The sequence below is a fragment of the Mytilus trossulus genome, chromosome 6, assembly GCF_036588685.1.
Source record: "Mytilus trossulus isolate FHL-02 chromosome 6, PNRI_Mtr1.1.1.hap1, whole genome shotgun sequence".
Classification (NCBI taxonomy): domain Eukaryota; kingdom Metazoa; phylum Mollusca; class Bivalvia; order Mytilida; family Mytilidae; genus Mytilus; species Mytilus trossulus.
Window position 1 is genome coordinate 87,563,342 of NC_086378.1, and position 15,076 is coordinate 87,578,417.

General features: G+C 34.7%; 1 protein-coding gene across 1 annotated transcript; it reads right to left on the reverse strand.

The window, feature by feature from the left end:
* Positions 1 to 2,690: 2,690 nt before the first annotated feature.
* Positions 2,691 to 15,049, reverse strand: LOC134723848 (CST complex subunit TEN1-like). Its single transcript, XM_063587387.1, has 2 exons — positions 14,863 to 15,049; positions 2,691 to 3,012 (listed from the first exon to the last, which is right to left on the reverse strand). Exons 1-2 carry the CDS (start codon positions 14,964 to 14,966, stop codon positions 2,745 to 2,747), a joined length of 372 nt encoding a protein of 123 aa, XP_063443457.1. The 5' UTR covers positions 14,967 to 15,049; the 3' UTR covers positions 2,691 to 2,744.
* Positions 15,050 to 15,076: the final 27 nt, after the last annotated feature.

Here is a 15,076-nt window from a genome sequence, read left to right on the forward strand (position 1 = left end):
ATCACTTCACAAGCTTTATCGTGGCAACTATGAAATTGTGTCCTGTTAAAGGGAGGTTATATTCTTGGTTATATTTTGTGAGTATTGAGACAATATTTCACAGTTGAACAAAGGTTTAAACCAGAACTTTCGATTTTGGTCTTCTTTCTACTATCCGCGACACACGTTCTAACATTGTCCGTTGTGAGTAATAGTAATTCCAAGCTACTTTACCTAACTCCAAAGTTTTTTTAATTTAAGAAGCTGGTTATAAGATTTAGCTATGCTGATAATTTTTACAATATACACCTCTAAACAAGCGCCTACACGATTACAGTAATGAATTGCATAACTAAATCATTTACGGAACTTTAACTCCAAATCCTGTAGGAAGATGTTCTAACATTTTCCGGGTAGATACATGCTGAACCTTTTTGCAGTTTTCAGATTTAATCTAGCTTCTACAGTTTAATATCAAACAAAATCTTTTTTCAGTAGCAAATTCCAAAACAGGAAATAAGATTATTTTCCTATTTCCCGGATAATTCTTGCTAAAATTACTTTTTATTTAAGTTTGTAGTTTTTGATTCAATGGCAAGATAATGCTAAACAAAAGTTTTTTAACTTAAAAATGCAGTGGTATTAACATCATAAGAGGTGTTCGATTTTTCGAAACATTTTAGGCTAAATAGAAATTGATGACATGACCATTTTTACAATTTCATTATTTTCAATTATTGCCATAGTTGTAGAATGTTAGCCTAAACTGAAGTTTCACCATAACGACCATTGCTGGTTGATCAACTTGATGAAAAACACAAACATTATAGTTGACGACCATTGTTAGTTGGTAAAATTTTATGAAAAACACAAACTTTATTGTTGACGATTGACAATTGATGGTTGATCAACTTGAAAAAATTCACACAATTTATAGTTGACGACCATTGCTTGTTGATCAACTTGATGAAAATTACAAACATTTTAGTCGATTACCATTGCTGATTCATTATCTTCATGACAAACACAATTTTCAAAGTTGACGACCACTGCTGGTTGTTCATCTTCATTTAAAATAAATGTTATAGCTGACGACCATTGCTTGTTTGTCGACTTGATGAAAATCACACACTTTATAGTTGACGACCATTGCTTGTTGATCAACTTGAGGAAAAACACAAAATTTATAGTTGACGACCATTGCTGGTTGATGAACTTGATGAAAACCAAACACTTTTTAGTTTACGACCATTGCTGGCTGTTCAACGTAATCAAAATCACACATTGTATAGTTTAAGACTGATGATGATTGATCAACTACATGAAAAACACAAAATGTATAGTTGACAACATTGCGGTTTGACAACTTGATGAAAAACACAAACTTTATTGTTGACAATCATTGCTGGTTGGTCGACATCCAGAGCTTTTTATGAGGAGATTTTTAAGATTTTTTTTTTAAAGTGTATAGATGACGGTCGCATAGTAATGGCAAAAACTCACTTAATATTACCCTTTGTGCCAGGTGTGTTAAACAAGAAGCTTAAGATTACAAAGGTCTTCAGAAAATAAATAGCAATTGGTGTTGTTAACATCTATAATACTAAAATTACGAGGTCCAATTTGTCAGCCGTCATCACGTAAAAAGGACGAATCAAAGAATTCAACTTTATATATAACTAATATAGTACAAAGGTGTAGTCTAAAAATTACACCACTCCAGGCCCTTTTGTTTTCCACGTAATTAATATTGCCAATTATTAAGAAGTTCCGGGTTGAGTCCGATACCGATACCAATAGTATAATCACCTGTTACCTAATACCTTATCTGTACGTTCCGCATCTGATAGGCGCACCACCAAACGGTGTATTCAGGATCAGTATGCTTAGTTATATACACGGGTCATAATCACAGGGTTGACACTACTAAATTGTCAAATTGTTTTCTATTGTAGTATTAAAATCAGTAAGACTTTCTTAGATAACAATACGAATACTAAAAATCTGGACTAAAAAAAGGCGTATTGGTACAGTTTTCAATTTGTTAGCGGGCATGACGTAAAACAGCGAATCAAAAAATTCAAATTTATTTATAACTAATACAGGATAATGCTGTTGATTAAAAAATACTCCATTCTAGGACCTTTTGTTTTCCAAATTATTGATATTACCAATAACTGATAAGTTCCAGTTCGACGGGTTCAAACAGAAAGATTCGGAAAGCAGAGAAAACTGTGTATCTTACAATCGGCATGACTTTATCAGATGACAATTCTTTTACTAAAATAAGGCTTGCGCATAGTTATATACCAATCTAATTAAAATATTGATCTCTGATTACGTTATACTGCATATGAGCTCATGTGTAGTATAACGTAATCAGAGATCAATATTTTAATTAGATTGAGTTATATACTTTAATTCAGTCACGGACCCACGATATCACGGGTGTGTTCTAATATATACTATAACCCTGAGATAAATTAGAAAATTGTGCCTATAATTCTCATTAAACAGTTTGAAAGGTAATCGTAAACATTATGCTTTCTTCTAAAATATAGAAAAAATCCAAGATATGTATCGTTGTGAAAATGGGCTGCACTCTCATTGGTGTACACCTTAAATATACATGTATTGAAACTTTTTGTTTTCAATGCAAGGCTTGAAAATATTTAGAGTTTTATAACTTAAAGATTCATTTTAATACTGCACACATGTAAATTTTTAATCTCATCTTTGTTCTCATGGCATTGAAACACTATTCTTTATAACACTTTTGGTCTATCTTGAAAGTATTGTCGCTGAAGTTCTAATGCCTTCTTGTAAAGTACCAAGTCCATGCCGTCTATACAACGTACTAACCGTGCATTCAATACAGTTTCTCCACCGGAATACGATAGTTCTCCGATCAACTGAAACAGAGACCCTGCTTCCTCTAAAGGTTCTATGAGAGATGTGTTAACCTTCAAAGAACATCCGGTCTTCGGGTCTGCAAGGACTGCCCGACAGTTTTGAAAGTCGTGTTGAAGTAATCTACAATATAAATAAAACACAGATAGTAATAGAAGAAAATAGTCGAATAGTGTCCTTTTATTTATTTCGTACTATAGTTGTTCTTCCTCTGTTAGTTAAAACAGTATGTATGAATGGAAACAATACAACAATAAAGTACTACAATGTCACACGAAATTCAAACACTAGTATGAGATTCGGAAACATGTTTGAAAGAACTTACATAAATCCGATTCCCCTCGTCAGTTAGTGGAACAACTTATGTTGTCTTTGATGATACAATTTTGCAACATAACTTAAACAACTGATATAACTGTGTTTGCATGCAGCTCATCGGATTCAAAAAAAATCTAAACTTTATCATGCAGGTGCACTCAAGACTAAGTTAAATTAGTTTAAACATATTTATTTATAGGGGATTGAGAAACAAGTTTTGGAATTATATTAATCCCTTTCCACTTTGCGGGTGCGAGTGCTGCCTTATAGCGGCATTAGCCTGCTCGTTTTCGAAATTCACAAGGGTGTCTTTTACGTGCAACAGATATGGCTCTCTCTTAACACGGATCAGCAATTTATCGTCCCCTTCCAACGGACTATCATCGTTCCCTCATGACCATACTCGCAAATAGTGTCGAGGGAGAGCCGAAAATTCAGTCCTTCAAATTTTCTTCACGAAAGGGAATCGAACCAGGAACCTTTGTGTTAGTAGTCCGATGCACTAACCACTACACCACGGCTCTCATAAATAAATTCAAATAAAATTGAGAATGGAAATGGGGAATATGTCAGAGACAACCAACCGATTACTGGTGGAAAGATTATGTCCAATTATATTGAACATATATATCGCGATGATGGTGGACAATAATAACTTGCTATGGCACAAAAGGAGTGAATAACAATAACACTATTTCAGTGCAAGTACTCATTTAATATTTCCCCACATGGTTTCGGTCATATTTGCTTTTGAATATAGTATATTGAAGATCATAATTACAGTTCTTATCAATAGTTCGATAAAATTGGACAAAAATATGACCAATACATAAGGAGTCATCAAATGGTTTTGTATTGCACGTCGTATTTCTATATGTCTATCTATCATAGTATTTGGGATATTTGGCAAAACCAGAAATGAAAATTCATTAACGTATGGCAATAATTCCTTAAAGCGTCATATAATAATTATGATAAAAATAGGAAAGTATGTGAGTCTTAATACTGGTAGCATTTTAACCCCATATCCGACATCTATCTGTTATGATTTTCAAGTTAAAAGACAGGTAATGCATATTCCTTTTTCAATCTATTTTGCTATGGTGGCCATGGTTGTTGTCCGAATGAATAAAAACACAGTTTAAACTAGATCCCATATGACACGTCCAAAGTTTGATTGAAATTCTTTCAGAAAAGACCATTTAAATCAGTGATTCGGCATCCAATTGCTTCCGTTTCTTTTTTGTAGATATTACTCGATTTATTTCACTTGACTGGGCGGAGTTTAACCGGTTCGCTCATAATAAACCAGTCCATCTATAGATAGGTGTATTAGGATAAACTCACGGTGGGTATGGTTGTCCTGCGAGAGAACGTACTGTGCTGGTGATTCGGTCCTGACGGGTGCTGGTGGGTCCTGATTCTGTGCTGGTGGGTTTGTTTACATTGTATCAGAACGGCAATAAAACGACTGTCTTGTTGCTTAATTTTTCTCTGATGCGTTGTAAGTACCATGCAAAGTATATTACAACAATATTATATTTCAAAAGTCGTGCAAGTTCGTTAAACGGAATTGTCCTGACGCTGTGCTGGTGATAAGAAAAACGGTCCTGGTTCTGTGCTCATATGTCCTGGTTCTGTGCTTTTTTATTTTAGTTAAAAATGGCATATATTCAAGATCATTGATGTTGTACTGTTATTGACTAATTAACTATTGTCTGCTTTCTTGGAATTGACATTGTTGTGAATTTGGTTACTGTTATTATGAGAGAAAAAATACCCCTATTTTATATTTTTTTTAAAATTAACTGTACTCTTATTTATTGGCCTGTTAAAGGAACCCTTCTTGCCCCCTTTTAAGATAAGAAAATATGTTTACGGTTTTCGGGATTACGATCATTTTGCAAGATCACCAAAATACGTTGTAATGTATACAGTACTTATTAAAAGTAGATGATGTGGTATGTTTGTTGCCAATGGACAAATTTCCCAAAGAAACCAAAGGAAATATGTGCTAACAACCATACGTCATCGTACGACCTTCAACAATAACCCATAGATAAGTTAGAGCGAGGTTACAGTGAAAGTTGTAGGCTTAGAATAGTTTCCCGTAAGACTTAAAAGTTGTATTTTAAAAGAAAAATGTATCTTATAGCTATTAAAAATCACTTGTTGTATCTGTAAGAAACATATTTTTTTTTGTCTGAACGGTTATCAGGTATTTTTTATTCGAAAATTCGATAGAACACTAAAAAAATCATTATTTTATGAAAGGGCAGACTAGAATATGTCAGGAACCCTTACAGTTTCCATTCACCACAAATCATTTTAAATACAAAATACTTTTCGACTTTTTTCGAACAAATTGAAACATAAAATGAATTATATAGTATAGTGAATTTTAAATGCGTACTCGGCTGTCTATAATCGATCATTTTTAGACACCCTCCTAAAAAACAAGTCGGGGTGGGGTTTTAGAGATGCAAATTAAGTACTTAGATCAATATTTTATCTTTTCGTGTATGGCTTATGACCCCTTCTATGGTCTGTCAATTACGAAATGTGCAAACTGCAATAGTATTAAAACAGCACAGACAATGAAAAATAGAGATATAATTTTGTACATTTATCAAGAACTTCTTGCAAAGAATTATTTTTTTATAGTTCATTATTGTATTTAAATTAGTAGGAAAATGAAATCAACAATTTTTGTAGAAAATTCACAGACCTTTGTACAGAGAGTTTTGTTATGTTTAGCATGGGATCAACACAAGGGTACATTATCCTTAAAAATCTATTTAAAAGTATTTGAAACTAACGTTTGCTGTGTTAATTGTGCCTTCAATTCAAAAATTCTGTTCAGCAAGCAGGATAACCAAAGATATTTCCTTTATCTACATGTAAACTCATTGAAATCGGCTTTAATATTGCAAAAGTTCAAGCAATAAGGGCAAAACTAATACCGAGTGAAAAAAATCAAAATGTCTATCTACCTTGCACATTTCAGAAAATTCAGATCAGATAACGAAACTGGGTCCAGCATCATTCATAAGCAATTTAAGTTTTTGACAGTTTCCATTCACCACAAATATTCTCGTTACAACGAATCATTTTAAATACAAAATACTTTTCGACTTTTTTCGAACAAATTGAAACATAAAATGAATTATATAGTATAGTGAAATTTAAATTGTGTTCAATTCATTGGTTACACCTTTTACCAGGTTAACAATCCTGTCAAGTATGAGCTGGGTAAAATATTTCAGAAAAGAAGATGAAAATGTGAAAGTTTCCGTGCGTCAGGTGCAACAGCATACGAACAGCTAACATGTCTCGTCAGGGTGTAAGCTAAAAAGTCCACGACAATTTGATTTAAAACCTTTATTCGTTCCAACAAAATTATTGAGATTTTTTGAGGATTAAACCATCTACATTTGTACGACAAGATTTTTTTTTTTTTATAATTTAAAGCTCTTCTATAAATATATGCAAAGCGAGCCATTGATTAAATTGCTTGCTATGATTGTACTATATAATGCAAAGAAGCGTTTAAGTCTTTCGCCAAAAAAATACTATCAATTTCTTTTTGTCCTATGTAAACTTCCGTACCGTTTCCTTCCATTCATGATCATTAAATTGAACTGTAAAATATTTATTGGTACCTTCTTAATTCCTTTATAAGTCTTATGTTAACATTATTATGACAATATAAAGTAACTGTTGTGAGCACAAGATTCACTGCACACTTTTAAAGTTCTGCTTCATCAAACATTAAAATGTGAACTTAAGTTTTGAGACTTTTTTAATCGACACGATTGGGATTTTTGTATATGAGAATATGGTTTATCTATTAGTTGAAAATGCGGCTTTGAACTAGCTTTCAGTACCTGCGAGCATTCGTTGTTCAATAATGTGTGTCTTTGTGGGTTTTTTTATGTGATAAATTGTTGTGTTGCTTCACCACTGTAACAAAGAAGGAGGAAATGAGGAGGGTTTGTTGGGTGGAACTGGCCATGGGAGGTGTATGCGGAGCGCTAACAAACATGTCTATGCGGCATGGGCTTTGGTCATTGTTGAAGCATCAGTGTATAAGGGGCATTTAATATCGTAATAAAAATATTTTTATTTTAGATACTATATATTGTTATCTGATATTGGACGAAAGATGTTGCCCTTTTATGTAATTATGTAATACAAGTTAAGATCATTTGAAAACACATATTAAACAGCCAAATGGATGCACAAGAGCTAAAATAGGAGTCATAGATCCTATTGACAACAATTATTTGCCCAATTTTATTGATTTTGTAACATTTGTTTCAAATATGACCAACTTCTTATCCAAAATCACCAGCACCGTATCAGGACCCACCAGCACAATGACAGGACCCACCAGCACAGTATCAGGACATGAATAAATTGAGAAAATGCTAAATTTTAATAAATTGCAATGTTTTTTCACAAAATAGTTTTGTCGTGTGGATTGCGGTATAGAAAGCGGACTCTATGAGCATTTTTGTTTTATTTTTTCAGTTAAAGATTTTCTGAAAATGAGCATTTTTGTGTTACGCTTATCAAAACAGTTTAGATGGTCAACTTTTTAATGGTTTAAATATGAATCCATAAGAAACAAATTTGAAAAATCTCAACTGTTTTCTTCCATTTTTTATGAGTGAAAACGTAAAAAATCATCATTTTCGTCTTTGTTTACATTTTTTCATTTATCACCAGCACCCGTCAGGACCGAATCACCAGCACAGTACGTTCTCTCGCAGGACAACCATACCCACCGTGAAACTCATCAATGAAGTGTCCAGTAATTTGTTTGTAAATTCCTTTGATGACACTGATAGGTGATTAGAAATCAGTAATAATTATAACGGCAATCAACCTTATCACACACATCTTATTAAAACCTAGCTCCGCCCGATCAGTTGAAATAACATTGGTAATATTCACGCCATGCAAGTGAAAGCAATAGCTCACGTTGTATTAATATCCGGTGAGCTAAAACAAATGATTTACGGGCTTTTGAGTAGAATAAAGCAAACTAAACGATTCAACAGTGAAAGATGCGTATCCTTGCATCATGAGGAGAAAGTTTTAGTAGAGGGTTTCCCAATTATGTTTCATCATTCTTATAATTTGAGAAATCTTGTCTGGCATTGCTGTGTCTGAGGAGAAATATATGAGGAAGGTGTCCTGGCATAGGTCTCATATATGATGCTCCCGCTTGAATATACTTTTATAAAAGGACATAACTCAAAAGCGGTAAAAGTGATGCTACCAAAATTTACAGTTGATCTGAGCGATAGTGTAACAAGCATTGTGCATAAGTTTCACAAAATTTGGTTGAGGCAAACTAAAGTAAGAGAACAGAAACCAAAAAATCAACACTTTTTCCAGTTGTAAAGGGGTATAACTCTAGAACAGTAAAAGTAACGCTACCAAAATTTAAGATAAGCATTGAATATAAGATTCATAACGTTTGGTTGTAACAAACAAGAGTTAGAGAACTGAAACAAAAAAATCAGTATTTTTCCTTTTGTAGTAGGGCATAACACTAGAACGGTAAAGGTGACATCACCAAAATTCAAACATACATTGTGTGTTGTAGTAAGTAGCATTGTGTGTATTAATTTCATAACATGTGTTCCTTACGTCGTAACTACAATCCACTTCCCTTTCATGAATGTGACCTACCGAATAAGACTATTTACCGGATTTGTTATCACATAAGGTAGCAATAAACAGTTAGGAAAAAATATCAAAATTTGCTCTCATAAATTTTACCATCCCCTTTTCATTGCTTTCTTGCAATACTAAGCTTACTGTTTGTGTCATATATGTGCATATGTATGTAATCAGAATCTTCCATAGATTTCATTTCCAGTATATAAAATGGCAAAATATAATTTCTTTTGGGTGTATCCATGGCAACAATCTGCACTTATTTTCTATAAAATATTGCAAAAAGGGGGGAAAAGATGTCACATATTCCCCCCAAATTTGACTAAAAGTAGAATTTCAATCGCTTGAAGTAATACCTTTTCTAAAACTGTGTACATATATCATTCAGTAGATCCAATGAAAATCGTATGTCTTTCATCTCATTTTTTTGTAAAATTGGGTCAAAATATTCGTGTAGAAAAAAAGTGTTTGTAAACATTACATTAATTTCTGGACCGATGGCCGGTTAAGCTATGAAAATACGGATTGTCAAACAGAAAATAGCCCATAAAACATGTTAAAAACAATCTTGATGCTCTTATAAACCACCTTTGAAGGCTAAAATAGTACTCAGCTGTCTAAAAATTAATTTTATTACACAATGACTTTCCTATTTGAAAAATCCACAGGGGCCATAATGCGAAACTAAACTCCTAACTGTGTATTGCTACCTAAGCAGCACGACGGCTGCCACATGTAGAGCTGGATCTGTTTACCCTTCCGGAGCACCTGGGCATCTTTTTTTCCATTTTAAGCCATGGCGTTGTCAGTTTGTTTTGATATCTATGAGTTTGACTGTCCCTCTGGTATCTTTCGTCCCTCTTTGGTAGAGGCAAACTAAAGTTACAGAACGGAAACTAATTTTAGGACAAACGGACGTACAGACGGGCAAGGGTAAAACTTAATGCCCGAGCCGTAAAATTTAAAAACTGAGCTAATCCGATCAGAAGATTTTTTTTTACACTTTCCAAACATTGCAAAGTTGTGTTCAATTTGTCCTAGATGAGTTCTTTTAAAATAAATAGTCGAACTCTGCTTGAGTGTAAAATGAATCTTGTTCGTTCAATCATGAGCACTTCCTCCTCCATTCTCAAATTCAGAAGTAGCTATTTACAATATTAATGGAGTTCTAAATGTATGAAGCTCCTGTCGGAGCTCAGGGCAGCATGGCCTTGCACTCTTGGAGTATAGCTGATATTGTTTCTATTCCTTAGTTGATCTTAGAAAGACTGAGTATCTGTACTGGTCTTTTAGAATACGTTGTTGGTGTATGCGTTGACCTCCCCATTCCCTGGTCCATGAATCACTATGTTCTTAATATTTTTAGATGGTTAAATGTCTACCAATCTGTTTTTTTTTTATCGTATAGACCATGGTGAGGCGGTCCTTGGAGCGTCTATTTTTTATTTAAATCTCCCCATTAGAGGGCTGACACAAACTGGAGATACATTTTGATATGTCTCCTCTACACATGTTCAACTTCTTTTTCTAAGTTGTTTTGGATGTTGATTTTTGATTTTTTTTTGTGTTTTAACACAACTTTTAAGCACCGCATTTATGCTATTTCGTGGCCAGTTTTTATTAGTTGAGGAACCCGGAGTCCACCAACCTTCGATAGAAAAAACGACAATCCTAGTCAATTAAGATTGGAGTCGAGTGCACCCACATGAGCGGGGTTCGTACTCACAACATCAGTGTTGACTGGCAAATTATAACAGTAGTAACTACTTAGACCACTCGGCGACCGAGGCCTCAAAGTTGATTTGGAATGGGTCCCATTCAGTGGAAGCATTATTAGGAGTTGGTCTAACCATAGTGATATAGGCGTTGGCCTTGACATCAGGTTAACTTCGCCCTAGGTTCCTTCTAAGGAAACCTAGTGTCTTTGATGATTTACATAGTCTGTTTAATGTACTTTTTTTCACGAAATGTCGTGATCAATGGTAACTCCTATGTATTTCCCATGCTTATCTACAACTTAGGTGTGCCCATGTAGTTATTATTATTATTATTATTATTTATTATTTACAATATTTATATTGCGCATTATCTAATTTAAAATTACTCTAAGCGCTTAACATAAAACAATCAATGCATTTAAAAAAAATAAGGTGTTAAACATTAAAACAATCAATGCAATAAAAATGAAATAAAATTTTGAAACACATATAAAAAATAAAAACAAAAGGAACAGAAAATTTTAAAAATAAATTATCATAATTAAAAGGCATTTATACTACAACGAAAAGAACAAAGTTTAAAAAAAAAGTCATTGTCAGTATAAAAAGTTACATTTAATCACTGAAAGCGAGTCTAAAATAATGGGTTTTCAAATTTTTCCTAAAAAGTTCGATTAAGTGTTCATGTCTTAGATGGCTAGGAAGATTGTTCCAGAGGCTCGCAGTAGCTTTGTCGAAACGTCTTTCCCCATAGATTTTGGTGCGTACACGAGGTTGTATAAGCTGCATGGCATTTTCCAATCTAAGAGATCTTGATGGTTGATAGGCACTAATGAGTTCCTCAAGATAGACGGGCGCTAGGCCATGCAGGATTTTGAAAGTTTACAAAAGAAGTTTATATTGTATTCGGTACTGCACCGGGATCCAATGAAGAGACACAAGAACTGGTGTTATATGATCATGCTTCTTGGTACGTGTAACGAGCCTGGCTGCCGTATTCTGTACTCGCTGTAACTTATTGACTAAGCTGGCATTTACTCCATAAAGCATAGCGTTTCCGTAGTCTAGACGAGACGTGACGAGCGAGCAGACTAAAGTTTTACAGGCATCCTCAGTGATATATTGCCGAATTCGACCAATGTTCCTAATTTGGAAGAAACACGACTTCGTGATGCCATTAACCTGCTTTTCCATGCTTAATGTTCTATCAAAATAAACACCAAGATTTTTTACCACAGATGCATTGCTTACTATTGATCCATCAAATAACAGATGACAATTCGAAAATTCCTTTACACGATTTTTTGGTGAAAATAAGATCAGTTCAGTTTTGTCTTGGTTCAGTTTCAGCATGTTTAAGCACATCCATTTACTAATGTCAGCTAAACAAGTCTCTAGACTGGAAGATATGTTGTCCCAATTATCGAGTGGTTTGATAACTAGGTAGACTTGAGTGTCATCAGCATACCCATGATAGCTAAAGTTGTGTCGCCGACATATTTCACTGATCGGTTTTGCAAAAATACAATACAATCGGGGTCCCAATACCGAACCTTGCGGAACGCCATATTTAATGTTTATTACATCTGACAATACGGCGCCAATTGCTACACGTTGAGTTCGAATTTCAAGATAGGATCTCATTCATGACAGCGCAGAGCCAGTTATGCCGTAAGAGTATTCTAACCGATTGGGCGCCAATTGCTACACGTTGAGTTCGAATTTCAAGATAGGATCTCATCCATGACAGCGCTGAGCCAGTTATGCCGTAAGAGTATTCTAACCGATTGATCAGGATGGGATGGTCAAGTGCCAATGCTATATCATGGTGAACCCGCAGTAGAGCCGTTTCTGTTGAATGACAAGCACGACATGCTGACTGCATGTTGTCGAAAAGTGAGTTTGCTTCAAGATGCTGTTCAAACCGAGTTTCACTCACCTTTTCCAAGATCTTTCGAACTTCTTCAGTTGACGCTGGTTCAAGCGAAGTAAGCGGATTTCCGTCGAATTTTACATCGGCTTCAAGAGCATTGTCAACTTCTGTTGATGTTTTGTTTGAATTACTCAGGTTGTTGCGAATTGTGTCTATTTTCCCAACAAAGAATTCACCAAATCTATTTGATAGTTCATGTTCGTCCTGATGTGATGGTAGTACAGTTTCTGCTTTATTTCCCATGAGATTGTTCGTAAGTTTGTGCAGCTGTTTTTGATCGTTTCCAATTTCTAGGATTTTGTTAGAAAAGTACTCATTTTTACATTTTAAGAGCAGTATGTTTGATTGTACACTTTTGTCCCTATAAATCTGTTTGTGCACTTCTAAATTTGTTTTACGCATTTGTCTCTCCACTTTTCGGCGCTCTCTTTTTGCTGAATGCAATTCATCGGTATACCACTGCGTGTTAGGTCTTAGCAAAATGTCTTTTGTTTGTAATGGAGCATGTTTATCGATGATAATTTGAACTTCAGAATTATATACTTTCACTAGTTGATAGTTCTCAATTTATTTGTAGATTTCCTTTGTTGATTATCCGTTTCGAAATGCACTTCTCGTGGTGGAAATTAATCTGCCATGGTGTCTTCCACTCTTGGAATTTGTTTAAGTCTTGTAAAGTTTGGCTGTTGTTGCTGTTCTTGATATTCTGCTTTATAGCTAACATTGTGGAAGGTCGTTTGTGTACAAAATGTAGGTCAGAAATAAAAGTAGTCCAATGCAACTGTCAACTGTAATCTAGTGTTGGTCAAAGTGGTCCATGATGATGTGTACAATATGTTCCAACAGTTTACAGTCAGCAGAAGGGAGTCAATGAAACTGGTCGGCAGTCGGAAGCTTTTGTATTTTCTCGCTTTTTTAGTACAAAGTTGTCAGCTAACCAGTCGCTGGGTATGGTTCAAGTGTCCAAAGATTTCTAGTGTCAGATATGGTGATATATGTTTAGTTTCTTCTTCAAGTATACATAAGCTGGAATTTTATTTGCCTCACAGTGACTTTTAATGGCCCCAGCTTGTACACCCCCGTCTGGCTAACTGTGATAGTGTTGTATCATGTGTACTATTGTTTTTCTGTTTGTCTTTTTCGTTTTAGCCATGGCGTTGTCAGTTTGTTTTAGATTTATGAGTTTGACTGTCCCTTTGGTATCTTTCGTCCCTCTTTTAATAATTGGAACTGGACTTGGTCCCATATCTGGTATGTTATTGATATGTATGTCTTCTAATCTTTTGTGTAGACAGATTGAAATTGATGGGTTAGTACTGAATATGAATATATGTTGGTGTATCGCTATGAATCGGAGTAGGCCATCTTTGTCTTTTATGGTTACAATGTCTGGTGAGTCTTGGTTCCTAGCTGCTCTATATTTTTTTTTAATGATAGAAATCACAGCCTTCAAAGAATACTTGTGTGCCACTGTAGTCTATAGGATCAGCAAGAAATGTTGCTCCCTAATAGACCACTTTCGAGTTCATCCGTCACCGGCAAAAACTCGCCAATTATGCACGCCTTTATGACGTCATTTACCAGATAGAGGGGCTCGCCTGTATCCCTGCACTATTTACGTTCATCAAGCGTCTTAGTGATCGTTTTTGTGCAGGATAAACTAGAAATAATGGTTGCTCTGTAGGTACTTACTGACAATTCCCTAATGACAGCAGTGTTGATTGTCTATTTTTAGAATTCAATTTGCCGAATAATTCGTACAATATAGAATTATAATTTTCCAACCACTCGCTCAACCTTGTAAGGAAGTGACGACGCCCCTAAACGCACAGATGACTGCGATAAAGGCGCGTATAATTGACGAGTTTTTTCCGGTGACGGATGAACTCGAAAGTTGTCTATTGTAGAGTGTCTCCAAATTCACTATTAAATTCTAAAAAAATTATAACATTTCACCTGTTAGTTTTAGATTAGCTGCAGAACCGTAGCTCTTGAGCTAGCTTCAGATGAGAAGAATTTTTTGAACCATATATATAACATAATTTTTTTATAAAATGCTCCTGAATTTAAAAATCAAGTATTAATTAATGTCTCTTTGGGTAACATGTTTTGTCTGATTACGACGTAATGAAAAACTTTCATAGACACCTTTCAAATATTATTCATGTGATAGTTGACTATATTGGTTACATGCAGTTTATAAAGAACAGTGCCTCTGACCAAACTGATTGTGTCCGAAACGTCAAGAAAAGTGTGCGCCGCGTTTTAAAAATTCCCGCGAAAAAGGTTTTTGGCGGGAAATATTTCTCTTACCTTCCATTAATCCTTACTGATATTCCATCCATTGTGTAGCCATTTTCTACAATTTCGTTCAAAAGATAAGGTTCTCCATGTTTAATACCACCCACACTCTGCATTTTGAACGATGAAAACAACGTATAGCCAGAACAAATTACGTTGTTTGACTCGTTAAAGAACAAGTTAGAGAGGTTCGAATGGAAAGATGTTACAATGACAACAAAATTTG

Excerpts from the sequence above, each read along its gene's own strand:
- LOC134723848 (XM_063587387.1), bottom strand. The coding sequence starts at position 14,966 with ATGCAGAGTGTGGGTGGTATTAAACATGGAGAACCTTATCTTTTGAAC. Across the intron at positions 3,013-14,862 it reads TCAGTAAGGATTAATGGAAG|ATTACTTCAACACGACTTTC; the intron begins GTAAGAGAAATA and ends TTTATATTGTAG.